Genomic DNA, 25197 nt, shown 5'->3' with positions numbered 1-25197 from the left:
TATCATTTTAGGTACTTCACTCTTATTTAAAATTTTAGACTGTTGAACATGACTCCATTCAAGTCCAGAAAACATGAGCCATGGCAGTGGCAGCTCCGCTCGTCGCAGAGCTTCATTGTCATTGTGGTTTCGCTGGCCATGTTGATGGTAGGTACCTTTCTGGACATTCTCGAGACAATGTGGCTAACTGAATAGGACATGTTCATGTACGGCATGGTATGTATTGTTGAAAACGTAGGATAAACACAACGCTGATCTACAGATTGTCCCCATCATGCCCACGGCCATCGTAACTCGCGCAGGTGTTCCAGATGAGGAGAGTGAGAACAATCGATTCTGCATAATACAAGTTTCAGCTAACACCTGACAGAGGTTTTCTGGACGAGCGTCCTCCTAATCTGCGAATCTGGCACAGCCTTCATAACCAGCCCTCTCTTCGGTTACTTCGTCGACGTCTCTCGATCACGCCAATTCCCCTTCCTCGTCGGCTTGCTCCTCCTCACTATATCTATGATATTCCTCACAGTTTCGCGGTCTATGACGGGGTTTATAGTTGGGAGACTCCTACAGGGTGGTGCTGCTGGTATGGTTAATGTAGCAGGACTAGCCCTCGTCGTGGATGTGGTCGATAAGGAACATCTGGGAGAAATACTGGGATACTTGGGGACAGCTAGTATGATTGGTATTATCTCGGGACCACCGCTGGCTGGGTTGGTATATTATGCTGGTGGGTACTATGCCGTGTGTGCTCTGGCGTTTGCCATGATTGCTGTCGATTTGGTATTGCGGGTGGTGGTTATTGAGAAGCGAGCGGTGGACCGGCTGGTCAAGCCGGCTGATTCACCTGCTGATGGCGGCGACAATGATGATATTATGGAGGTGTCTCGAAATGGTTATGCATCGTTTCCCCGAGCTCAGATCGAGGATGCTGTACCTCAATCCGGAAGCAAGGGAGGCTTTGCTATCTTGACGCTGTTAAAACAACCACGGATGTTGATCACGTTGTGGGCTTTTATGGCAGAGGGAATTGTCACGGCTTCTTTTGACGCGGTAGGCTTTACTTCTAACTTTGGATTCTGCTACATACTGAAGCTAGTATAGACATTGGTTAGTTTCGTGGAGAAGACATTTGGATGGGGCCCTTTCGAAGGAGGAATCGTCTTCCTTTTACTCGCGATTCCGGCGCTCTTTGACCCAGTGTTCGGTAAGTCCCATTCCTTTCCATGTCTATTACATACTAACATATATTCAGGAAACCTAACAGATCGCTACGGCGTCCGCATAATGGCCATCCTCAGCTTCACAACCGCAACCCCAGTTCTCCTCAGCCTCCAATTCGTCCAAAACAACGTCCTTTCCCATAAAATCCTCCTCCCGACCCTAGTAACCCTCGCCGGTCTCGCCACTGACCTCGCCCAACCCGCCCTCTTCCTCGAAACCCAACTAGTCGTCGACAGCATGGAAGCGCGCAACCCAGGCATCTTTGGCGAGAAGGGTGCCGTGGCACAGGCATTCAGCTTACAGGTCATGGCGAGCTTTGCGGGTCTTATGCTGGGGCCTATGGTGGGTGGGTTTCTGAGTGATCGGTTTGGGTGGTCGGCTATGGCGTGGTCGTTGGGGTTATTGACTGCTGTTACGGCCGGGCCAATGGTGTTTTTGAGTGGTGCTGGTGCCTCCAGTGCCGGTTCCGATATCGATACCAATTATGGCGATGAAGAACGGGATGCGGGACAGCGAGAGCCTCTATTGGAGGGAGGACGGTGATTGTGTGATATCTTTCTTAAAATATCACCAGGGCAAGGATATGACACCACGGAGGCTGATGTGAACCCGATGGATCTCGAATTGGGCTAGAGAATGGTGCGAAAACGGCCAGGAAGGGAAAGATTTGCATTTTATATATTAAGTTTGCATTACACGTAGTATAGCTATTCGTGATTTTCACAATGATACTGCATTGCACTACAATCAATACGCACAGCTGACCGGTCAAGGCCTCTGTGCTCCGTGCTATGGACTTCGTCATAATCTGGGGTAAGCAGGACAACGCATTCCTTCTAGGCTGAAGGCATGTCTTTCCCCCCCCCCACACCATTCTACCGCCTGTAGTGCTGGTGCTGAGGTTTTTCGCTAAGAGCATCTACATTTGGATATTCATGTCGTGTCTTCTAGGCAGCCGGTTAAGTTTATGTACAACCATAAGCCTCAGAATGATGCTGGCTGAATAGTGACACAGGCCAGCGAACATGGAGCATCTGGAGTAATTGCCTCAGGACGACTCAGAGAAGATGTATATATATATATGTATATATGCAACCGTCGCCTCGGGATACAAACAGACAAAGGTCCACACTAGCAATCCATAACAGCACTACAACTACAACCGCAACTCAATACCAACGACGACACCACCACCATGGCTGAACCCATTACAGACGGCAACTTCATCTTTCCCGCCGAATCCGAACCCCATGAAGCTACCATTCTCGGCTTTCCCTCCCTAGTCTCTGTCCCACCCCCCTACTACGAACCAAGCTGCGCCGAAATCACCGGCCTCGCCGCCGCCATTGCCCACTTCGAGCCCGTCCGCCTCTACACGCGTCCAGACGACATTCCCCTCGCCCAGAAATACGTCTCCGAGATCGTTCCGCCCAACCTCCAGGAACGGGTCAGTATCATTCCAATTGCGATTAACCACTGCTGGGTGCGGGACACGGGTCCCGTGTATGTGCACGATGCGTCGGGGCGGTTCCCCAGGGAGCGGTTTGCAATTAGTTTTGATTTCAACGAGTGGGGAGAGAAGAGACCGTGGGATGTGTCGAATGGGAATGACTATGGGTTGAATTGGCCGACACCAAGCACGGAAGAGCTGGAGGAGAATACGTTGTTTGCGAGAAGAGTTATTGAGGGGGATGTTGATCCGAAGCCGGTGAGACGGGTTGTGCCGAGGATTAAGGCGGAGGGGGGGGCTTTTGTGGTTGATGGGGATGGGACGCTGATTATCTCAGAGAGTTGTATGATTGATGAGCCGCGGAATCCAGGGATGAGCAAGGTGGATATTGAGGGGGAGTTGAAGAGGTTGCTGGGTGTGGAGAAGATTATTTGGTGTCCTGGACGGAAGAATATGGACATCACGGATGCGCATCTTGATGCGGAAGTGAGGTTTATTCGGCCTGGGGTAGTGCTTTGGTCGCGCCATCATCCGGATTCCGATCAGGAGTGGTTGGATGTGTCGCATGAGGTCCTGACTACGTTGAAGAACGAGACTGATGCGAAGGGGCGGAAGTTGAAGATTATCCCCGTTGACGAGGTTAATGGGGATGAGGTGCCGAAGAATGACGATTATGAGGAGGTGGTGTGCAGTTATATCAACTTTTATTTCTGCAATGGGGGCGTTGTCATTCCCAAGTTTGGGGTCGAGCCTTATGATTCGAAGGCGAGGGATGTTATTCAGGCTGCTATGCCGGACCGTGAGGTGCGACAGGTGTATATGCATGCCATTCCCATTACCGGGGGTGTCATTCATTGTACCACTCAGCAGGTTCCTGCTGTCAAGAAGGACTAGATGTATGCAGTACGAGATGCCTGCGGTTCAAGATAGGTCTAAATTGCAACATGTTTTGAATTCCTGTCTACGTTAGATGCATTATGAACATAAGGTATCATTCATACGGACCATAGAATTGTAGATTTAATCGAATGGAATCGGGCGTAAACCTGTTCCTCCCATGCGTCTTCGCATCTCTGCTCCGGCTGCGATGGTACTCGGTACCTTAATACCACAGCAATCACCGCCAAAGTTGTCGTGCGCGTGGTTGGGATGGGCATGACCATCTCCGCACTCAGGTCCATGGTCATGAGCCTCCTCCAACTCGTCAGCTCCCTCTCCCATGCCCGGAGCTGCAGGGAGAAGACTGCCGAATAAGAAGTGTTGCATAATGGGAAGTTTTCCAAGAACTTCTTTGACAAGCATTTTCTTCATTCCGCTTTCTACCTTGAACCAGTTTCGGGCGCCAGAGATGTCGTCCAACATGGGGCTGTGCCACCGTAGTCCTTTCACAGTTTTCACACTGTCTACCCACCGCACTTGGTCCAAATAGATATACTTGTCTCCTTCCTCGTCCAAAACTGCCGTATTATGGATACCCAATGGCGTGATGTATGGATGGCTCACGAGCTGTGCAGCCCCAAATAGGAAAGGAAGAAAATGGTAGTCATCGAGACCCCAAACACCGTGCGATCCTGCAGGCTCAAGATAATAAGTGCTCTGAACCTGTCGCATCAGGTGCATATAATCGATATAAACCCGGAACACGATGACCGGGAAGTCAGCCAGTGCGATGAGTCCCACCTGACGAAGGCACAGCAACCACATCATGAAGTTCAATTCATGCCCAGACCCATAATCCAACCGGTCCCGCGATCCCAGGGAGTGAATCAAGTATGTCTTGATTTCATCGACCGCTGCATCATCCTGCAGTCCCAGAATGTCCTTGTGCCACGATGCACTCTGCGCAGTCACATCATCGAACAGATTCCGGAATGCAGGGTTTCCGAATCTCGATCCACCCTGATCTAGCGCCGGATGTTGTTCCACCAAAATTTTCATGCGTTCCACGACAGATAAAACAGTCGAGACGGAAGGGGAGGCCAGCTTGCCACTGAACTCAGTAACCGCACGTCCGCGTACCGAATCCGACAATCCGAATATGAACGCAAGAACGAGAGAATATGTCGGCGAGGAAACAAACAATTCATGATCCTTATGCGAGAGGATTCGACGTATAGGACGGGAATACTCATGAGATGATAGGTCTGGCGGCGAAGGGAGAGGAGGGGTCACTGGTGCGGGCTCTTTGGAGGATGAAGAGGAAGAGGGGAGGGCGTTGGACTTGCGGCGGGTATTACGTAGTTCGGATAATTTCTTGGATAGGTCAATTTTGGTCGTTGACCCGGAGTTCATATTAGCCACATCTGATGCCATTTCGAGATGTCTGTTGAAGCGTCTTGATGAATTGATGGCAAAGCAGTACCTTTGGGATGGGACAACAATGAGGACCTTCACCGCCTGCCGTTGCAGGATTATGATGCCATGTCCCAATAAGGATTAGCGTATGGGCTAACCACAAGGGGCTAGGTCATATCGAACATGTGATCAGCATACTGCCCGATTCGGCTAGACCAGCATAGCTCTTTCAAGGCTGATAATAAGAATAGAGATGTGTTTCCTGTCGTATTCGCTTGACAAGTAAAGAGAAGGACTAGGTATAACTCAACAGAAAGTGAAAGAAAACAAAAGCTTAATTTCGACTACCGCCGGCAAGGGATTCCAGGTTGCCGAGGTCTGCCACTATTGAATAAACACGCCGCCGCTATGGAGACGTCCAATCTGTCAGCATCTAAACCTAGAGAACCCTCGCGTCGATCGTCATCTTCTTCACATTCTACACACACAAAGCAGAACCAATCCAGGTTGGGCGAGGAAGGTGCAGTCAGCGAGAATACGCCTATTAACTCAAATTCAACACGCCCGGACTACCAGTCTACAGAGGAGATGAGGAGCCGGGGATCAGCATCGGGGACCATTCGGGGAAAGTCAAGGGACTCATCTCAGCCTCAAGATGAGGGACCTAATGGTGTTTCTATGGTTCTTGGCGACGGGGAAAATCACCAGCGGCCTTGGTACATTCAGTTGGCCAATCGATATGGCAGCATGGAACTGGAGAATAAGGGCAGTGTGGCTCGCGATCACCTTGCATTAGGTGTGTCCAAAATGCTAGTCGTTTGCTTTATCGAGTCAATATATGACTAACGAGAACTAGAACGCACATTTCTGGCCTGGCTGCGGACTTCGCTGGCGTTTGCCTCTATTGGTATTGCAGTCACTCAGCTTTTCCGTCTGAGCAATGCTGGTAACCTAAACCAAAATGGAACGGATTCTTCGTCTTCTTTGGACCAATTGCAGATAGAAAGCGCGACTAAACGCCTCCGGAATCTTGGAAAACCTCTTGGGACTACATTTATCGCAGTCGCCATTTTGATTCTTTTTGTCGGATTTCATCGGTTTGCCGAGAGTCAGTATTGGATTGTCCGGGGGAAGTTCCCAGCTAGCCGTGGCAGTGTGATCTTGATTGCGTTTGTGGCAGCGGCTTTAATAATTGCTGCGTTGGTGGTGATACTGGCGGTTGCTCCGGGGGCTGTGGAGACGTGATTTCAGATTTGTGTACATTATCTGCTTTATTTGGTTGTCGCCAGGAGATGACGACTTTCGGGCATTATTGTATAGGCGTTGATGGTGTATAGCGATGCATGAATATACTTGCATGGGTTGAGCCTACGATACATAAATGCTAATCTTCCGGAATCAAGTGTAGTATCAGCGATGCTAGATAGACGTTGTCACTTCAGATTTAGGATACGCTGTCCTGGCCTTGACGAGACCTGCACAATCGCAAATGAGGTGTCGTTCATACAAAGGTGGACCCCCCCCCCTTGGCATTCCTCCCTCCTTCACAACGAATGGTATTCTCAATCACAGGACTTGTCCAGCATACAAGTACCAGTGAACGTGTACCCTCAGGCACCAACATTCGTATCCAGTACGTAAAGTACGAGTACGAGGCAGGCATCAGTAGCAACTAGCCAATCAAAATGCTCCGATGGGGATCCAAATTTCGCTTGCCTCAATACAGTTAGTGGTATCAATAGTCCGTCATTTCAAGACTGCAGGTTACAATAAATAATAGAAATAGACTCAAGGCCTCTGTGCAGAATCACGGAGGTATGGACATGACAGGAATGGACACAATTGGTCTGAGTGGAATGTGTCAAAGAGGGATAGAATGAGTGGGGGATGAGAGAAGGAATATTCTACCCTTGTAACTGTTTTTCGCAGTCAAACGGACCAAGGGGTCAGTCAAACAGCTGGCCCTTGTTTCGATCACTTAACGTTATTGACAGCTGGTTGCTGGTGTGATTCGGCGCTTCTATTGCCGATAGTACGAGATTGTGTGCACTATGGTGGACTATGTGTGGCTGTCATAGGCGCAGTTGAATGGCATGCATTCTGTGCTGATAGGCGCCGGTGACTCCGGCGCTTACCGGTAGAGTCCTCGGAGCCTCGTTGAGTGCAATACAAAGTTATCCAATAATATAGAGCTTTATAGCGGCAGCAACAAAGCCGATGCTCTAAACAGAAACGACGAGTCAAAATTTGCGGTGACTTGAAAAAGGGGCATGCACCAACCCGACTGGCGCGGGAAATAACGAAACTCCGAATTCCGTCTCAACGATCAGACGGGCCGAAGCCCCAAACAGACTTCAAACACGGGGCAGTGCCCATGGCGAACTTTTCAATCGTCTCATAGCGCAATCCTACGTTTCAACCGCGGTCAGGATAGATAGCAGACCGTGTGTTCAATGGACCGTAGACCTGTCCGCTCGAGTCAAGACTCGACTTGCATGACTAGCATTGGCCGACTATGGCAGAACAAGATGTGGTCAGGGACATTAGCACGCCTCAAATCTGGGAGCTCCCCGGATCGTCGAAGGAACTGGTCGTAGTATGGAGTATCCAACTCTGTAGCGCTGCCTGAATTCTTGATTGCAAGTCGGCGCTTAATGCGCAAAATTAATTTATAGACATGACAGCATAGTGTTTGAGGAATAAATAGCCCTTTATCTGAATAGTTATTCCTTAATACTCCGCATATATTGCGCTCTATACTCCGAACGAATCTTTATTCTTTTTTTGTATACACAGCACAGACCAGGTGCCATGCATAAATTTTGCCATCAGATTAAGAGCTCAGGTACAGGAATCCCGCAGCCTGATTGGACGATATCCCTCACTGCAGGGGGCGAACGAGCCATGTGTTTCACCGTTTTGGGTTGGATGCAGCCAGATTACAGGCATCGTATTATTGCGTATTATTATTGCTAGTCGATCATCTATTTTCAGCTCTGTTCATACTCGTATTTTTCCATATAGCACAAAGCATTAGTACAATAACGGAAGACAAAAGAGACAGTGAGTTAGACATGATACCAGTGAGACTTCTATTTGACACCTGCGATGATGGGATAATGCCTCGCCTTGCAGTTGTCTTGCAGTGTTTCTGCCAAGTCGTGGGCTCCGTCTGTATGCACATGTATTTGGCGTTATTGATGGCCTTGTATGCAAGGGTAATTGCATCAACATGGTCTCCTACAAGTACTACTCTGCAAGTACTGTATAGATAGTTACTTATTCTAGTATACGAGAGGCGACAGTAATACAAAGTACATACTTGTATATCGTCATGGAGGAAACCGCTGTTCGAGAAAAATAGTCAACCATGGAACAGCTCAAGTTAATTGGGGGATCGCAGATTAAGCCCGACACTCTATGGTCGTCATGATGTCAGGACCTGTCCGTGCCTGTTATATGTCCATAGTGCATATACCTAGCATGCCATAACTTCATTGTATAATAGTGCATAGCCATTAACTCTACTCGAAATCTATAATAGCACTACAGTAACAAGTACGCTTATAAGTACATGCAGGTACTTACTCAACAGTATTTGTACGTATGGTACCTGATAAAATACTCCGCATCGCCGATCCGAGCACCAACCGCCGGTGGCCTTGGCGGTCCACCTCCAGTAATAGCCAGTGATATACCGTGAACCAGATGATGAATCATGGGGGTGGGCCCTATGGCTGACACTAGTAACACAGTGATACCAGTAAATACACGGCAACGGTATTGTATTCACAGGCTCCTCTCTTCTCCTCGACTCTTCCTCTCCTCCATTCCTCTCTCCTCTCTCCCTCTCTCTTTTACTTCCTCTTCCTCTCTTTTTTTTTTTTTTTTTTTATCTCGACCTTTTCTCAACTTTCTTCGCTTCTTTCTTCCTTTCTCCGTCCGCTTTTTATTCACTTCGCTTTCTTCTTTTTTTCTTTTTATTCTGGTCCATTTTGTGGCCGTCCGCTCCTTAGAAAACTCAATCTCCTGATTCGTGTGCCTTGGAAAGAAAAAGAAATAACAAAAAAAAAAAAAAAAACAAAAGGAAACAAACACTGGCCGGTTCCAACAGCTCTCACTCTATATACTTACGCTCTTGCTTTCTTATCTATCCCTACGCTTCTCGCCAATAGAATAACTAATTCCTTGGAAATTCGCCCATCAACCCATTGGATTCCTTATCCGGACTACCCCCAGCTGGTTGGTTTGGATTGTTGATCGATCTTGCCGGAGAGGAGGGAATACAGCCAGGTCCATCCCAGGAATTCTCCCGGTGGACGTTCAATGGTTTTTCTGCAATTTTGAAGACCTCCAGACATTTCCGGGCTTTCCGTTCCCTCCCCTTCTGCTGGAAAGTCACTTTGGTCTGGAGGTCCCCGTGCGTGTGAGCCTTGTCCATCACGGGGTCGGAATTGTGTCGCCGTATTCACTGCCACCATGGCGTCCATATCCTTGCCTCCGCAGTCTCATTCCACCATGCTTTCCCAGGATTTCCATTCATCTTCCCATCCGGTTTTCCACAGACACTCCCGTCGCAATTTGAGCATGTCGAGCCCGCTCCCTAACCCTCAGTTCGTTTTCCCGGCACGCGATCCGGATCATTCCAATAACATTCCTCCATCGACATCCCCTGCGGTTCTGGAATCTCGGGGCATTCGTACTCCTCCATCGCTTCCCGCATTCTCTTTCAACCCGGGTTCCGTCCAGGCGTCTCAACCGTCACCACAACACTCTCCGACTGGCCCACCGACAAGCAGACCAACCGGGCACCGTCGACGTCCTAGTGAATTTGTGGGTGGTGATCGTCTGGTGACCCCACCAGTGGCTGAGACGAATCAGACAAAGGATGAGAATCCCCTGCAATGTCCAGAGAAACTCCCTGCGCCGGGGCCAGGATTCAGTGCCGGTGGTCCGGGAAAGCGTAGCCGTCACGCCCATCGTCGCTCAGCCGCTATATCCAGTGTTGATCTTACCGCCATTTCCAACGCATTGAATACCCAACCCGCCCTTGGTAGCGCTCCTGTTGTCCCCGCGGATAGGAAGCGGGATAATCCCACCTTCGAGGAGATCCCACGGCCCATGTCTCATTCAGCTACAAGCCTGCCTCGACGCTCACCTCCGGCATCCCCTACTGGTGAAACATCTGCATCCCAACCTAACCTCCCGGCTCCCAGTGGCTTCCTTGCTCCTGAGCAGCTCCCCTCTCCAGCCGTACCAGTGGAGACACCCGGAAGCACGCCTGGAATTCACCTGGAACAGACTACTAGGAATAGTGGACCTCCAGCCATTGAGATATCACCATCCAACGACGAGAAGCCCCGTGTTAGACCGAAAACTGCTGATGCGTCGTGGTTGTTTGACCAGAGCAGCAGCGGCACAACCGGCAATGGCACGCAATCGAAACGACCCCTATTGTCCGCCAGTCATACGCGGCACAAGAGTTTATCCTCTGGATTGCTGGATGTTGCTTTGAAGAAAAAGAACCACGCCAACGAAGATGCTCATTTGACAGATTTGTCCGGACGCTCTTCCTCCGATGATGACTCAGACACCTCTGCTGAAACCCATGAAGAATTCGCAGAGCAATCCTCGAAAAAGAAATCCAAGTCAAAGACGAGGAAGAAGAAGGTGCGGTCGTGGGCTGGCTCCATTCTGACGCGTGGAAAGGGCAAGCGGAATCCATCGAAGAAGGAATCCGAGGAGGACAACAACCCTGCACCGCCTGCCCTCACCAGGACAAACTCGGAATTAGGTTCGGGTTTGGATGTGGACTTTGACGATGATAACATGGTCGTCCTTCGGGCACCCACGAACATTGAAACATCGCCGAACCCTCCTCCCACTGATACCGGGGTACCACAGCCTACGCCATCGCTCGATGGTTCGTGGAAGCCAAGGAGCTTCTATGAGCAAGGTCTTGCAGATGATACGCTAACCCCGGTCATTGATCTGGATGCAGCGCTTGGCCCCTTCAATACTCCTGACATGCGTGCTGGGCAGACTGCTCCTAGTAGCTTTTCCGCTGCAACGAAGCGCATGTACAGCGGCGGACGACGTGGTGAATTCATTGGTCCCGAAATGCGTTACCATCGTCGTACGGAGAGTGCTCCGGAGATGCCACCTTTTGACCGCAATGCCCTTGGTAACCATCGGTTAACCGGTAGCTCTACCTTGGAAAACCCCGACGTCTTTTACGAGGAGGAAGAGGATGCCTTCTTGGCTGCCACGAGTGAACCCTCCCTAGAGGAGGAGCGACGAGTATCTCAGGCGGGCTCGGTTATCTACGATGCACCGTCAACTAGTGACAAGGACAGCTCTGATACGCTCACACGACAGCCTGCAGAAGAGGAAGGACCTCGTGCAGAGGGCCTGGGGATTCAGGGGAATGCACCGGCTCAGATTGCTGCACCTCTGTGGAACAACCTTGACAATGAGCGCTTTGAACAAGAAAGAGTTGCGGAGCAAGTACATGGCGCCAGAAACCCGTTCGCGAACCCGCCGCGCACTCCTGTTGATGTTATCAGGCAGGAAGGCTGGCAACACAGCCGGGCGCCGGCTCCCCCCAGTCCTGATGTCTCGCCTCGCTTCTTACCTGCCGATAAACGGCCATCGACATCCCCCCTTGATTTGGGTCCTAATATTCCCCCGTTCTCGCTTAACGGTGGCTCTTCCCAACCGACCTCGGGGTTCCCATCCCCTGTGTTCACCAACTCGCCGCCTGATGGTCCACGCTCAGTTACGACACCTTCAACTATGGACCGCACCTTTTTTATACCACCTTATAATAATATGTCGGCAGAGTTTCCCCATGGGTCAGTTGAGGATGTACCATCCTTGACGAGCAGTACTTCGACCTCCACGAATCCCTTGCAACGATTTTCTGCTACCTTTTTCCCTCGCCGTGGCTCCTCGGATCGCGCAGCGTCGTTTTCCGCGGCTGTGCATCGTCGCTCCAGCGCATCACATGCTGCGAAGAGATCCAGTCTTGCCAGCTTATCCAAGCTTGTCGTTGGCCCTCATGCCAACGAACGGAGCAAACTGAGCTACGAGGAGAAACCCCCCGGGGATGCGCCTGAAAAGGGCAAAAAGAAAGGCCGGGGGATAGGTCGTCTCAAGCATTTCTGGAGAACGAAAGACAAGGAAAAGCATCACGGGGATACCGACCAATGACCTACATAATCTAATAACATCCACCATCGCATGTCCGCTTACGGTTTTTCATCATTTGGCTTCGACACCTTCTACACACTTGTACATAGTCTTCCTTCTCATCCAAGGAGCTGCGGCATCTTGTCGACTGTTCTGACTTTTCTTCGATCTTGACATCATTTTGGTTGAGAAAACTTACGAATTTCTTTTTCTGGGAACGTTTTTAGCAAGCGTAAAGATATGAGCTTGTCCTATCTTTCATATTTTCTTGTCTCTCGTTAATGTCTGGTTATTGATCCATTGGATGCGATTATTGAGCCTTCTTTACATTTCTACTCTTTTTCTCTACTTTCTTTTGGCGGCTAGCATTGTGCAACCATTTTACTTTCTTTACTTTCTTTCATTTAGAGGACGGACTTTTTCTTTTCTCTTATTTTCATTCTACCATTGTCAATTTGACCCGACTGCGAGATACTACCTATTAGAGATAGTGAGGGCATTCTGATGAATTGGATGCGTTAGTCTGGTATATTTCAATCTAGATTTGCCTTGATAATGAATCAGCATTGCACGCTACAGCGATTGACTCGGATGTTCTGGCAAAACGTCGGTAAATATATATGACGGGAGATTTTATCCGTCTCGGATGATCTTTATATGCCTGAGGCATACATCGGATTGCCGTGAATGGTGAATCCGATGGCAGGACTGCACATGTCCTGCTGATCGATTCTTGTGTGTCCATGCTGCTGTTCTTTTCTAAATCCCTAGTATTTTCTCTCCCATTATTCTCTTCCATTTCTCTCACTCTCACAATCGCTTGCTTAGTCAAGCCGGCCTGTCGCGGAGCAACGTCCTCCGGAACGGAGATGTCGGCGACTGTTTGACAGAAGACATCGGAAAAGGGAACTCCGCATCACTTCAGTTAAGTCTCCGATATGTGCTCGTGGTGCTATGTCCAGAAGCGAGAGGCCTTATAATGATCTATTCTATATGCCGGGATTTCGGATGTTAAACCAGGATATCATTTCAATGTTTTTGGACCATCGGCGGATGTAAATGAAGTCAATTGCCGTAAACGGCAAACTGTCATGGGCGATATCAGTGTAGAACATGCTGAACATACAACATAGCGTTGCCGTGGCATACAATCACAATCAATCAATAATAGACTATCTCAATCTCATATATCCCTCTGTCCAGCATCGTAGTATGTAGCACTCCATACAGGTGCTATGTACTCCGGTATTATGCTGCACACCGGTGAAGCCCCACCGACATCATCCCCCACTTAGTAACCACCACCGCCTTCGGACCCCTCATCGCTTTTTCACTCTCTTCTCTCTTTTTTCTTTTCTCTTATATTTCTTCTCTTCATCCTCTTTTCTTTCTTTGAGATCAGCTGCAATTGTTTCTGTGGCTGTCAATTCTTTTTAAGCGGTGATCCCAAGGAACAAGTATGTTGCCCCTCTGTTGTCATTCTGATACAATCCTCCATATCCCCCTCTATCCTCAACCATCAACTCCCTTCCCTCTCTCTCCGTCACCTCTCAGCTAACAATCTTCAGCCGCCATCATGCCGTACTCCGAAGTTGACCAATTGGCCATCAACACCATCCGTACCCTTGCGGTCGATGCCACCTTCAAGGCCAACTCGGGCCACCCCGGTGCCCCTATGGGCATGGCCCCCGTTTCCCACGTCCTCTTCAACAAGTTCATGAACTTCAACCCCAAGAACCCTGACTGGGCTAACCGGGATCGTTTCGTTCTCTCGTACGTTCCCTTGATTTTGAATAAATGTAATGGTGGCTAACGATATCAGCAACGGTCACGGCTGCATGCTCCAATATGCTCTTCTCCACCTCTTCGGCTACGAGCTTTCCATGGATGACCTGAAGAACTTCCGTGTACGTTACTATCTAATCCAGTTCACCGAATAACTGTGCTGACTACTGCAGCAACTTGACAGCAAGACTCCCGGTCACCCCGAAGCTCACGACACCCCCGGTATTGAGGTCACCACTGGTCCTCTCGGTCAGGGTTTCGCCAACGCCGTTGGTCTTGCCATTGCCCAGGCTCAGGCTGCTGGTACATTCAACAAGCCCGGCTATGACCTCTTCAACAACTACACCTACTGCTTCTTCGGTGATGGCTGTGCTATGGAGGGTGTTGCCAGCGAAGCTGCCTCTATGGCCGGTCACTTGAAGCTTGGTAACCTCATTACCATCTACGATGACAACGGTATCTCCATTGGTATGTACCCTCATTATTCCCGCTGGAAAAAGGAAATGTGCTAATTGAGTAGACGGTGACACTAAGTGTGCTTTCACCGAGGATGTCATGAAGCGTTACGAGGCCTACGGCTGGCACACCGTCCACGTCAAGGACGGTGACAACGACCTTGAGGCCATCGAGGCTGCCATCCGCGAGTGCCAGCAGGTCACTGACAAGCCCTCCGTCATCAAGCTCACCACCACCATTGGTTTCGGTTCCAAGCTCCAGGGTACCGGTGGTGTCCACGGTAACCCTCTCAAGGCCGACGACTGCCAGGGTGTCAAGTCGCTCTTCGGGTTCAACCCTGAGGAGAGCTTCGTCGTTCCCCAGCAGGTCTACGACCTCTACCACCAGCACGCCGCCGAGGGTGCTGCCAAGGAGCAGGAGTGGAACCAGCTTCTCCAGAAGTACTCTTCTGAGCACAAGGCCCAGCACGATGACCTCGTCCGCCGTCTCTCTGGCAAGCTCCCCGAGGGTTGGGAGAAGAGCCTCCCCACCTACCAGCCCAGCGACGCTGCTATTGCCTCTCGTAAGCTGAGCGAGACTGTCCTCGAGAAGATCCACGACGTCGTCCCCGAGCTCGTCTCCGGCTCTGCTGATCTGACTGGCTCCAACAACACCCGCTGGAAGAACGCCGTCGACTTCCAGCCCCCTGAGTACGGTATTGGTGAGTGGTCCGGCCGCTACCTCCGCTACGGTGTCCGTGAGCACGCCATGGCTGCCGTCATGAACGGTCTTGCTGCCTACGGTACCGTCATCCCCGCCTCCGGTACCTTCCTGAACTTCGTCTCCTACGCCGCCGGTGCCGTCCGTCTCTCCGCTCTCTCTCGCGTCCGTGTCATCCACGTCGCTACCCACGACTCCATCGGTCTGGGTGAGGACGGTCCCACTCACCAGCCCATCGAGACCCTCACCCACTTCCGTGCCCTCCCCAACTGCATGGTCTGGCGTCCCGCCGACGGCAACGAGACCAGCGCTGCCTACTACATGGCTCTGACCTCCAAGCACACCCCCTCCATCCTCGCCCTCACCCGTCAGAACCTGCCCCAGCTGGAGAACTCGACCATCGAGTCCGCCATCAAGGGTGCCTACGTCGCCGTCGACGCCCCCAATGCTGCTGTCACTCTGATCTCCACCGGTTCCGAGGTCAGCATCGCCATCGACGCTGCCACCTCTCTCAAGGAGAAGCACGGTGTCATTGCCCGTGTCGTCTCTATTCCTTGCTTCGAGGTCTTTGACGCTCAGCCCAAGGAGTACAAGCTCCAGGTTCTCCCCGACAACATCCCCGTCCTCTCCATCGAGGCCGCCTCGACCATGGGCTGGGAGCGCTACTCGCACGAGCAGTTCGGTCTCAACCGCTTCGGTGCCTCTGCCCCTTACAAGCAGGTGTACGAGAAGTTCGAGTTCACCCCTGAGGGCATTAGCAAGCGTGCTCTTGCCACCATTGACTTCTACAAGGGTCACTCTGTGCGCTCGCCTATCAACCGTGCTTTCCAGCAGATTCTGTAGAGTTAGCATGTTGATGTCTTTTCTTTGTTATGTTGTTTCTATTTAATGGGTTATGGTAAAATGCGGATCTAGTGATTTATGAAACTTGATATCATCCAAGATCTAGAGGATGAACTAAAATACGATTCTTTATCTCATACAAATTGCCTACTGTACCGTAGTTTATGGAAATCATGATCCAGGTATCAACATCAATTGCAAAAATAAGCATTTTATCATCCATCCGTCAGTCATCTATGTCCATCCATTCATTCTTCAGCAATGCAAAGAAAGCAGTTTATGACTGCAAAGCCTTCCGCGCAAAGTTCGGCAGCACAAACGCAGCCCGGTGAATATCCGAGTTGTAGTACCGGCACAAACGCTCCTCCTCCTCACGCGACCAAGACCGAATAGGCTCGCGCACATTGCGCTCGGGGTCCTTGCAGCACACCATGAATCCAATCTGGCCCGACGGGTAGGTGGGGATGGTGGTGTAGGCGTATTCGGCGACGGGGAAGACCTCCTTGCAGGCCTTGCGCAGGTCGGTGATGAGCGAGAGGTGCAGCCATTGGTTTTCGGCTGTATGGTGTGAAATGCGTCAACCAGCCGAGCTTTCCAGGGGGAAAGGTCGGGGTGGTTTTTGCGCGGGATAGGTTAGCTTTCTTGATCGCAAAGATAGGTGTGGATCATGACTTGGGGAGGATTGAAAGAAAGGGAAAAGGTGTAGACAAAAAGAAAGGCGACGAACAACCTTGCGTGGTGATGACACCCCCATCTCTCAACGCATCCCTCAACAACTCAAAGTACGGCTTCTGGAAAAGACTCTCCGCGGGGCCCTCCGGGTCCGAGCTATCAGTGATGATAACATCAAACTCATTCTGGCGGTTCTTGAGGAACTCGAAGCCGTCACCAATGTGGACGCCCACGTTCGGGTGCTGGAAGCCAATGCTCATACCAGGGAGGTACTTCTTGGAGACGCGGACGACAGCCTCGTCGATGTCGCAGAGGATAGCCTCCTCGACAGACTCGTGCTTGACGACTTCGCGGAGGACACCGCCGTCGCCGCCGCCGATGACAAGGACTTTCTTGGGGTTGGGGTGGGCGTTCATGGCGAGGTGGGTGATCATTTCTTGGTACCTGCTCTTTATCAACACTCTGCATTTCAGACATATGCGGGGACAAGGAGAGGGAACGCACGAGAACTCATCACGCTCAGTGCACTGGATGACATTGTCGAGCACAAGGACGGTGCCGTAATCGCTGCTCTCGAAGACAAGAACATCCTGGTACTTGGATTTCTCGTGGTACAGGATCTGGTTGACCTTGAGGTTCATGGCCTGGCCAGGCCACATGCCGGACTGTTCGGAGAACCAGCCATCTATTCATTATCAGCATTCTCGTTGCTAGAGTAAAGGTAGTATGAGAGGTGGGGTACTCTGGATGGTGGGGTGGGTGATTTCGCTCATTTTGGGAGTAGATAGGAGACCGTATTGAAAAGGGGAAGAAAGACGAGGACGAAGAGGGAAACTGCAAAGTCGAAGAGAAGAAAAGAGAGAGGAGGGAGAGTAGCGCATAAAAAGAGGGAAAAAAGACGCGGAGGAAAAGCGAAGAGTTTTCCGCCGGTGGGGGTGGGGTCTGGTGTATGGTGGTATGGTTCTCTACTACTACGTAGTCACTATAGTCTTAAATAGTCTCATATAAAGAAACATGCGTGAATTGACTGAATTGAACATTTTCATATGACACTTCGGTCAATTGGCCAGTGACACAAAAAAAATATGCTCCTGTTCTGTAATACATACTACTACTCTCTACTCCGTACAATGCGCACTCAGCTATGCCACACCCCTTAGATAAGCAAATACATAGCAGAATACAGATACCAATCGCATTAATAGGCCCTGAAATCGCATTCTTCGCACCATTCCAATGGCTAATCTCTCGACGCTGATTGGGCCGATTGAAGTGCCCGAGGCTGCGACTCCGGAATAATAAACCGCAGAGGAAACATAACGGAAAGGAAGAAAGTAAGATCCCAAGACTCGATTGCGTTCTAGTAGGTACTGTACAATGCAATTCCCGTCCCCTAAATACCCTCACACGGTATACCTCATATATCAACGCATTTACTCGTCACCACCCTCGAGGAGACGGCCAGGCTTCGAGTTGAGGTACTCATTCCTAATGTCGTTAGCATTAAAAACCAATCCCCGCAATCCCCAATTTTTCGTTGAAGGAAATCTGGGCACAGGGACAGGGCGTACCTCTCAACAGCCCAGTTCATGGTGGCATAAGCGATCAGGAACGGAGGAGCCACGTAGAGAACCTGGTGACGGAAACGACGGAAGGTGTTAAAGATGGCGCTGTGGAAAGCACCGGCAAGAGGTCTCTGGCGGTTGGCAGAGAGGGAGTAGGTGGCGATCCGCTGGGGGGTAGGGCAGCCTGTCATGTCAGATTAGTATGCTGACTTGGGATGTTGTATGTGGCAATGCATGTGGTATTGTATGTATCGGGTATCATATGTCGCATGTTGGAGACTGAATAAGGGATAAATCCATCAAGGAACAGCTCGTGATTCATTGGGAATTTCGGGTTATGAGTTTGGCTGGTCCGGAGGTATGGGAATCATGATGAAGCTAGATTAACGTACCAAGGGCACCCCAGGGGCCAATGTAACTGTAGAGGACGAAATGTCAGCATCAGGACAGTCATATAACACAATTAGAATGTCCATATCGTCTTTTTCAAAAAGGCTTATAAATAGCGGCTGTTCATTGGTGCCGGAGCCCTTGAATCAACACAGCGCAAGCAATGTAAAAGATACAGAGAAAAGAAAACTCACGTTCCGTTCTTAACGTCAGCAGTGCCAACCATTGTGACGATTGTAATTACAGCACAGGGAAAGAAGGATGTAGTACAGCGCAAGAGTTGTAGAGCAGAAAGAGAGATCGCGGTCGGGTGAAGTTGGGAGGTTTGGACAACCCGCGCTAGTCCGCATCGGGACACTGCGAAAGGTCCGACATCACTTCATTCTCCAGTAAAATAATATACCACCACCACCTCCTCCCACCTTCACTCGCACCAACGCACACAATGGCTGCAAACGCCCTACAAAACCTCTACCGTCTAGCCATCCCCGTCGCCACGGGTGCGGCTATCGTCAACTCCTCGCTGTACGATGTCCGCGGCGGAACCCGAGCAGTCATCTTTGACCGATTGTCGGGAGTGCAGGAGACAGTGGTCAACGAGGGCACGCATCTTCTAGTCCCGTGGCTGCAGAGAGCCATTATCTACGATGTCCGCACGAAGCCGCGCAACATCTCGACGACGACGGGGAGTAAGGATTTGCAGATGGTTAGCTTAACGCTGAGAGTTTTGCACCGGCCTGATGTTCCCAAGCTGCCGACGATCTACCAGGTAAAACCCCTCCCCGAAATCAGTTAAAAATGATGATGGGCTGACAAGTCAGTCCTACGGCACCGATTATGACGAACGTGTACTCCCCTCCATCGGCAACGAAGTCCTCAAAGCCATCGTCGCCCAGTTCGACGCCGCCGAACTTATCACCCAACGTGAAGCCGTCTCCAACCGGATCCGGACGGACCTCATGAAGCGCGCCTCGCAATTCAACATCGCTCTCGAAGATGTCTCGATTACCCACATGACCTTCGGAAAGGAGTTCACTCGCGCCGTCGAGCAGAAGCAGATTGCCCAGCAGGACGCTGAGCGGGCGCGGTTCATCGTCGAGCGGGCTGAACAGGAGCGGCAGGCGAACGTCATCCGTGCGGAGGGTGAAGCCGAGAGTGCGGATATTATTAGCAAGGCGGTGGCTAAGGCTGGAAGTGGGCTGATTGAGATTCGGAGGATTGATGCGAGCAAGGAAATTGCGAATACGCTGTCGACTAATCCGAACGTTACTTACTTGCCCGGTGGTGAGGGTAAGGAGGGTGGAAAGAGCACGAGCATGTTGTTGGGATTGAGGGGTTAATGGGTTAAAAAATTGTGTTATGTTTACGTTCAGATGAACTACCTGTAGCAATAGCATGCATCTCCATATCTTAATACGTCTACAATCTTTTATAAAGATGGACCTGAAATCTCATATCCTCCAGCCCAGCCCCTTCGCCAACTTCGTACCGTAACCGTGCTGCATCTCTCCGCCACCATCTTGAGTCCTGCGACAGCACCTTTTCCCATTTGCCCTCTGCAACAGATAACAGTGTATGGTCCAGCAGGAACTTCATCGGATACTTCCGTTCCACCTTTTCTTCCGACTTGCCCAGCGACAAACTGGAATAACTCCCGGGGCTGTCCACAACAAGAAGCAGTGTCCCCGGCTCAACGACGTCGGTCGTGCGTAGCAAGAAGGCAGTCGCCTTTGCCATGGACGTGGAAAAGAGTTCATTCAGAGTGAACATGAGCGTTACCATGACCGTTCCCTGGCCGTAGAGTGATTTCAGCTCTCCTTCAGGAAGAGAAAGCACATCCGCTTTCTGGAACGTAACACTGAACTTATCCCGTTTACCATCCGGTAACAACGGCGCAGGATGTCTTTTCGACCCAGACACCTTCGACGACCGAATCGCACCATCCAACCTCCTAATAACACCAGACCAATCCGCGATATCGACCGCCGTTACCTTCAACTCCATCCTCCCCTCTCCCTCTCCTTCTCCCTCTTCTCCATTCATATCGTCTGTGGGTAAAGCGACAATATCCCTCCAAACCCCCGCCAACGCCACAATCTCCGCCCCAGCACCACCCCCAATACACACAATCTGCCCACCAGCACCTCTCCTTTCCTTATCTCCAGATAGAATACCTAGCACAGCCTTGAAAACACCCGCATACCCAAGTGTCCGACTCGCGCTCCATCGCAGCGCATACGCGCGCAGTAACTCCTCATTCGCATCTGTAAACGCAGAGTCAAAGTCGCGGTTGTAGAGGTGCGATTTTATCGTCTGGATGAGCGGTTTCACGTCCAATTGTCCTTCATCTTCGATCGCATCCCTTTGGCTTGCATCTTGTTTCCCATCTTGAGAAGTAGAGGTATTAGGAACAAGGGCAGACTGAAAGACGTTGAGGAGGAGCTGTTGGAGGCTGAGGGGGATTGTGTTGGTGGGGTTGTCGAAGGGGGTTTCTTCTTCTTTTGAATGCTGCTGCGGTTGTTGTTGGCGTTGGAACTTGTTTTCTGGGCCTTTTTTTTTCAATGGATTTGAATTGGGCTTTTTGGTGCTGGGTCGGGGTGGCATTTTTGCTGGCGCGCGGATGTTGGAATTGAAGGAGTTTTGCGGGGCCGAGGCGGGTTTGGTTCTAGTATGTATATTCAACCCTAACAGTGATGACTAGTTGGACAGATGCTGTTGACGCAATACGACTTATTTTAGTAACATTCAACCTATAATATTGAAGTTGCCATATCTCACTCTTTTCTATTAATGCGTGGTATATGCCGAATTCTCAGCCCAGAAATGTAATCTATAATCACGCCTCACGTACAAGATCAACCGTCGCACAATGAAACGACCCCCCAATACTATTAACATGCTGGAACGGACACCGAATACACTCCATTCCCAACTCCTCAAACCACCCCGCCGTCCGCTCATCCCCGGCCTCAACAACCACCTTTTTTCCATCCAACACCAACACATTCAGACACAACCACGAACTAGTCATATACAACGGTGGCTCATCCCTATCTTCAGGAATAAACGGGTAAGCACGCAGATCCCAGTCCGCAAGAACCGCATGCTGCCGCAGTGTATCCTCGGTGACTTTGTGGGGGTGGTAGATGAGCAGGCCCTCGCGGAGGGGGAGGATGGTTGCGTCGATGTGCATTGCCTGCGGGTCGTTGGAATCGAGAATCTCGATTTGGTAGCCTGGTGGTAGGTGTTGGCGTACGTAGTCTACGCCCGCTTGGTTGGTGACGTGACTGTACTGGCCGATGAGGGTGTGGCCGAAGCGCATAAAGTCGGCTGTGTCGAATGCGGGACGGCTGTTGTTTATTGCCCATTTGCCTTCGTTGTTGTCGAGGGTATCAGCGAAGGTGTGCGCGGGCCGTCGCACAATGCGTACCTGGGGGTCCTGCGCGAGGTCATCGAGAATAGGCGCGAAGCCGAGCTCGATTTCTCGTGAGCGACATTTCCATGCGAAACATGCTTCGATCAGGGTATTTCCAACGCTAATCAGTCCATCGCGCGGCATCGCACCCGTGTAGCCGTCTACGGCCAGCCAGTCGATGTCCTTAGGCGGCCGGTATACCTTGATGCCCTCGCTCTCCAGAATAGCGGCAAATTGATCTAACTCGACTTCTGCTTTGGCGATGAGGCCCTCGGAGAAAGGAGATTTGGTCTGGAAACGGTGGACGTGTGCAGAGGGCATGGTCTCTTCAACCATTCTTTTCGAAGCGCTAGGAAAACATGACTTTCCAGCTCGGCCCACAATGATGGCGCGGAGAGGGGACCATTCGTTGTCGGCGTGTACTGCGGGCAGGGCGGCCATGGCGACAGTAGGGCTCAAGATATTGTGAGATTCTCGTCCCGGGACTTGAGGGATGGCGCTTCAAATAGTTTCCCAATTCAGCTATGCACCCCGTAGTGGCCTGAGCGGCTCACCCCCGCATAAACTAGGCCTCTAATATGCGCAATGCTAGGCATTTAGCGGGGTATGCGGGATTCGTGGCTTGCTATGATTTAGCCAGGAGGAATCTGCAGCGAAGCTCATACCTCCATTGGTTGTTACTTCATCAGAAGGAACCCAAGTGTCATCTCGTGAAGTCATATTTGCATTTAGCTCAGCTCAGCCCAGCCCAGCCCAGCTCAGGCCAGTTCAATGAGCGTCATAGGTAGCGCCACCAGTAGCCTACTGTTATGGTTAGCTGAGATTGTGATGACCTGAGGGGGCGATATCAGCTAGATCTATGCATTCTTGTCCCACTATTGACCAATACATAATCACACAACCCCTCACCGTGATCGGTATCAGCCATAAACATCTCAAACAACCAGACAGCTAAATAACCATGACTTCCAGTTCAACTTCCTACATGCCACCAGAATGGCACCCCCACACCCAAATAATCATGGCCTGGCCCGGCCGCGCATCGCATAGCTACTGGCCACCAGGAAACCACGAGCAACTTTACAGCGACATCACCCGGGTTGCGCAGGCCATCGCAAGATTCGAAAAGGTGACTATTTACGTCACGCGGGCGCAGGCGGATGAGGCACGAACGATATTACAGAATTGCAGCGAAGAACAAGCTGCAGCTATCCAGGTGCGGCTTGTAGAGGATGAAGATGTGAAGCCATGGATGCGGGATATTGCGCCGACGTTTGTTACTTCGCAGGATGGCAAGTGTATTCATGGTGTTGACTTTCATTTTAATGGTTGGGGGGCTAAAGATCACTCTGAGAGTAATCGTGCGCTTGCCCGCCATATCCTGCATGATCTCCAGATCCCCAAGTTCCCGACATCCCTTGTGGCGGAGGGTGGTGCTATTGAGACAGATGGCGAAGGCACATTATTAGCAACGGAGTCCGCGCTGGTAAATCCAAACCGCAACCCAGACATGGATCGCGACGCAGTTGAGAACGAGTTAAAGCGCATACTGGGCTTCTCAAAGCTCATCTGGCTCCCGGGCGTGGCCGGCGTAGATACAACAGACTGCCATATCGACGCGTTGGTTAGATTCGCCGGCCCTGGTGTGGTTGTTTTGAGCCGCCCTCCTGCCACAAGAGAAGCGGTTTGGACGACTGTGTACAAAGATGCCCAGCGCATCCTGGCGACAGCGAATGATGCAAAGGGTCGCAGTCTGCGGATTGTGGATGTTCCTGAGCCTGATATCAAAGCTATCCCAGGAGCAGATGCTGAGATGATACCCAGCTACCTTAACTATCTTCATGTGAAGGGGGCGGTGATTGTGCCGCAGTTTGGGGTACCTAATACGGACGTCGGTGCTTTGAGGGTTCTGGGAGAGTTGTTTCCAGATAAGGAGACTGTTCCTGTATATTTGCATGGTTTGCCTAATGCGGGTGGTGGCCTGCATTGTATCACGCAGCAGGTTCCGTCAGTTGAGTTAGAAGCATAGTTGCCTGTTTTGAAACCACTGGTCATTGCACAAATATCTCGAAGCTAGTTTAAGAAAGTATGTACATGTAGTATCGCGTTGTAAACCTCAATCTTACATGAGATAAATTTCTCAGATCTCTTATGTAGAAGCAACGGTCAATAAAGAGGCATTAGAGCAAGGTTAACGCATCGTGTCCCAGCCATTGTAGTGCTGACGCTGTCTCAACCCACTGTCAGATACGTAAGAGACATGAAAGCCTCCCAGATCATTTCACCTTTTAACATCCCAGACGAGTTCTCATCTCGCCCGAAACAATGACCAATGACAGTCAACATGACCAGATCCGTGAATGAGGACTACTTTGGAAGTATCCCCATCATTGATCTCGCGGCATGGCGAAGTCCTGACCACAAGGAGCGTTCCAGCAATTGACACAGCGTGTGTACGATGTGTGCATGCATGTTGGCTTCTTATATATCAAGTTAAGGCATTCTTGGCTTCACTTATCTGGATAACTGATCCATCCTCAACCAGGAACATGGCATCCCGCAAGACCTAATCGACAACGTCCATGACGCAGCCCAAAGATTCTTCGCCCTCCCAAAAGAAATTAAAACGCAATGCTTCATAGACAAATCCAAGGTACTCACCCCCTCACCCACCTGCTAGAGCGACACCTAACTGACAGAAATTCCACGGTTTCATCCCCTTTCCACCGATCTCTCAATCGGCATTGGTCCAAACGACACTCAACCAAGAACCCAGGAACACCCTCCTACCAGACCCCTTCAACCTCTACGACTTCAGCCAGTGGTCGCGCGACGAGGAGCGTCCGGGCTTCCAATGGGAGGATTACTAGCGTACTGTGCGGCGGTACTGGAATTGTCAAGGGAACTGATGAGGGTGTTTGCGGTGACGCTGGGTGTGGGAGGGGTTTTTTGAAGATAAGATGAAGGGTCCGGGGTGTATGGCTAGGATGGGTGCATTATCCACCGCAGTCGGTTGGGAAATGTTTGGATGGGATTACTGCACATACGGTGGGTATACCTATTTTTGTTCTTGGCTTCCGGCAGTGAGTCGATGCATTAGGATTACGAATATATCACCGTCCTATCACAAGGTCTCAACAACAGCGGACAATGGGTATGCACTGACCCTATCCAAGGGACTTTGGTAGTATCTATCCGAGACTGTCTAGAAATGT

The 25197-nt window shown here is 50.8% G+C and overlaps 12 protein-coding genes across 12 annotated transcripts; 7 read left to right on the top strand and 5 right to left on the bottom strand.

Annotated features, from left to right (window-relative positions):
• Window position 1: 1 nt before the first annotated feature.
• On the top strand, window positions 2-1963 carry EURHEDRAFT_415474 (MFS transporter). The gene is made up of 5 exons (XM_040782698.1): window positions 2-147; window positions 196-216; window positions 263-320; window positions 371-1050; window positions 1102-1963. The coding sequence occupies exons 1-5, from the start codon at window positions 49-51 to the stop codon at window positions 1762-1764; spliced, it is 1521 nt and encodes a 506-aa protein (XP_040636036.1). The 5' UTR covers window positions 2-48; the 3' UTR covers window positions 1765-1963.
• A 14-nt stretch (window positions 1964-1977) lies between these two features.
• EURHEDRAFT_415473 (agmatine deiminase family protein) lies at window positions 1978-3886 on the top strand. Its single transcript, XM_040782697.1, has 3 exons — window positions 1978-2034; window positions 2136-3628; window positions 3677-3886. Exon 2 carries the CDS (start codon window positions 2417-2419, stop codon window positions 3563-3565), a length of 1149 nt encoding a protein of 382 aa, XP_040636035.1. The 5' UTR covers window positions 1978-2034; window positions 2136-2416; the 3' UTR covers window positions 3566-3628; window positions 3677-3886.
• EURHEDRAFT_415470 (serine/threonine-protein phosphatase 2A activator) lies at window positions 3604-5092 on the bottom strand. Its single transcript, XM_040782696.1, has one exon. It carries the CDS (start codon window positions 4982-4984, stop codon window positions 3692-3694), a length of 1293 nt encoding a protein of 430 aa, XP_040636034.1. The 5' UTR covers window positions 4985-5092; the 3' UTR covers window positions 3604-3691.
• Window positions 5093-5221: 129 nt separating this feature from the next.
• Window positions 5222-6479, top strand: EURHEDRAFT_484984 (uncharacterized protein). The gene is made up of 2 exons (XM_040785545.1): window positions 5222-5762; window positions 5823-6479. The coding sequence occupies exons 1-2, from the start codon at window positions 5375-5377 to the stop codon at window positions 6209-6211; spliced, it is 777 nt and encodes a 258-aa protein (XP_040636033.1). The 5' UTR covers window positions 5222-5374; the 3' UTR covers window positions 6212-6479.
• Window positions 6480-9445: 2966 nt separating this feature from the next.
• On the top strand, window positions 9446-12178 carry EURHEDRAFT_525511 (putative cell wall proline rich protein; the record flags this gene model as incomplete). Its single annotated transcript, XM_040786952.1, has 1 exon — window positions 9446-12178. One exon carries the CDS (start codon window positions 9446-9448, stop codon window positions 12176-12178), a length of 2733 nt encoding a protein of 910 aa, XP_040636032.1.
• A 1555-nt stretch (window positions 12179-13733) lies between these two features.
• On the top strand, window positions 13734-15940 carry tktA (transketolase tktA; the record flags this gene model as incomplete). Its single annotated transcript, XM_040786582.1, has 4 exons — window positions 13734-13930; window positions 13980-14064; window positions 14116-14410; window positions 14463-15940. The coding sequence occupies 4 exons, from the start codon at window positions 13734-13736 to the stop codon at window positions 15938-15940; spliced, it is 2055 nt and encodes a 684-aa protein (XP_040636031.1).
• A 277-nt stretch (window positions 15941-16217) lies between these two features.
• EURHEDRAFT_462823 (spermidine synthase) lies at window positions 16218-17385 on the bottom strand (the record flags this gene model as incomplete). The annotated part of the gene is made up of 4 exons (XM_040784834.1): window positions 16218-16498; window positions 16671-17056; window positions 17117-17297; window positions 17355-17385. The coding sequence occupies 4 exons, from the start codon at window positions 17383-17385 to the stop codon at window positions 16218-16220; spliced, it is 879 nt and encodes a 292-aa protein (XP_040636030.1).
• Window positions 17386-18007: 622 nt separating this feature from the next.
• EURHEDRAFT_415465 (ubiquinol--cytochrome-c reductase subunit 8) lies at window positions 18008-18828 on the bottom strand. The gene is made up of 3 exons (XM_040782695.1): window positions 18762-18828; window positions 18184-18595; window positions 18008-18100 (listed from the first exon to the last, which is right to left on the bottom strand). The coding sequence occupies exons 2-3, from the start codon at window positions 18366-18368 to the stop codon at window positions 18046-18048; spliced, it is 240 nt and encodes a 79-aa protein (XP_040636029.1). The 5' UTR covers window positions 18369-18595; window positions 18762-18828; the 3' UTR covers window positions 18008-18045.
• Window positions 18829-18956: 128 nt separating this feature from the next.
• Window positions 18957-20232, top strand: phb1 (prohibitin subunit PHB1). Its single transcript, XM_040782694.1, has 2 exons — window positions 18957-19336; window positions 19389-20232. The coding sequence occupies exons 1-2, from the start codon at window positions 19013-19015 to the stop codon at window positions 19905-19907; spliced, it is 843 nt and encodes a 280-aa protein (XP_040636028.1). The 5' UTR covers window positions 18957-19012; the 3' UTR covers window positions 19908-20232.
• EURHEDRAFT_190578 (25S rRNA (uracil2843-N3)-methyltransferase) lies at window positions 19947-21183 on the bottom strand. Its single transcript, XM_040777907.1, has one exon. The coding sequence runs from the start codon at window positions 21169-21171 to the stop codon at window positions 19987-19989; it is 1185 nt and encodes a 394-aa protein (XP_040636027.1). The 5' UTR covers window positions 21172-21183; the 3' UTR covers window positions 19947-19986.
• Window positions 21184-21332: 149 nt separating this feature from the next.
• EURHEDRAFT_415462 (uncharacterized protein) lies at window positions 21333-22431 on the bottom strand. Its single transcript, XM_040782693.1, has one exon. It carries the CDS (start codon window positions 22421-22423, stop codon window positions 21404-21406), a length of 1020 nt encoding a protein of 339 aa, XP_040636026.1. The 5' UTR covers window positions 22424-22431; the 3' UTR covers window positions 21333-21403.
• Window positions 22432-22843: 412 nt separating this feature from the next.
• Window positions 22844-24852, top strand: EURHEDRAFT_388746 (uncharacterized protein; the record flags this gene model as incomplete). The annotated part of the gene is made up of 3 exons (XM_040779755.1): window positions 22844-23927; window positions 24528-24635; window positions 24682-24852. The coding sequence occupies exons 1-3, from the start codon at window positions 22944-22946 to the stop codon at window positions 24850-24852; spliced, it is 1263 nt and encodes a 420-aa protein (XP_040636025.1). The 5' UTR covers window positions 22844-22943.
• Between the last annotated feature and the right edge of the window lie 345 nt (window positions 24853-25197).

The sequence above is a fragment of the Aspergillus ruber genome (genome assembly GCF_000600275.1).
Source record: "Aspergillus ruber CBS 135680 unplaced genomic scaffold scaffold00027, whole genome shotgun sequence".
Taxonomy (NCBI): domain Eukaryota; kingdom Fungi; phylum Ascomycota; class Eurotiomycetes; order Eurotiales; family Aspergillaceae; genus Aspergillus; species Aspergillus ruber.
The sequence above is the reverse complement of the archived record's forward strand: the minus strand, read 5'-3'. Positions and strand labels throughout refer to the sequence as shown.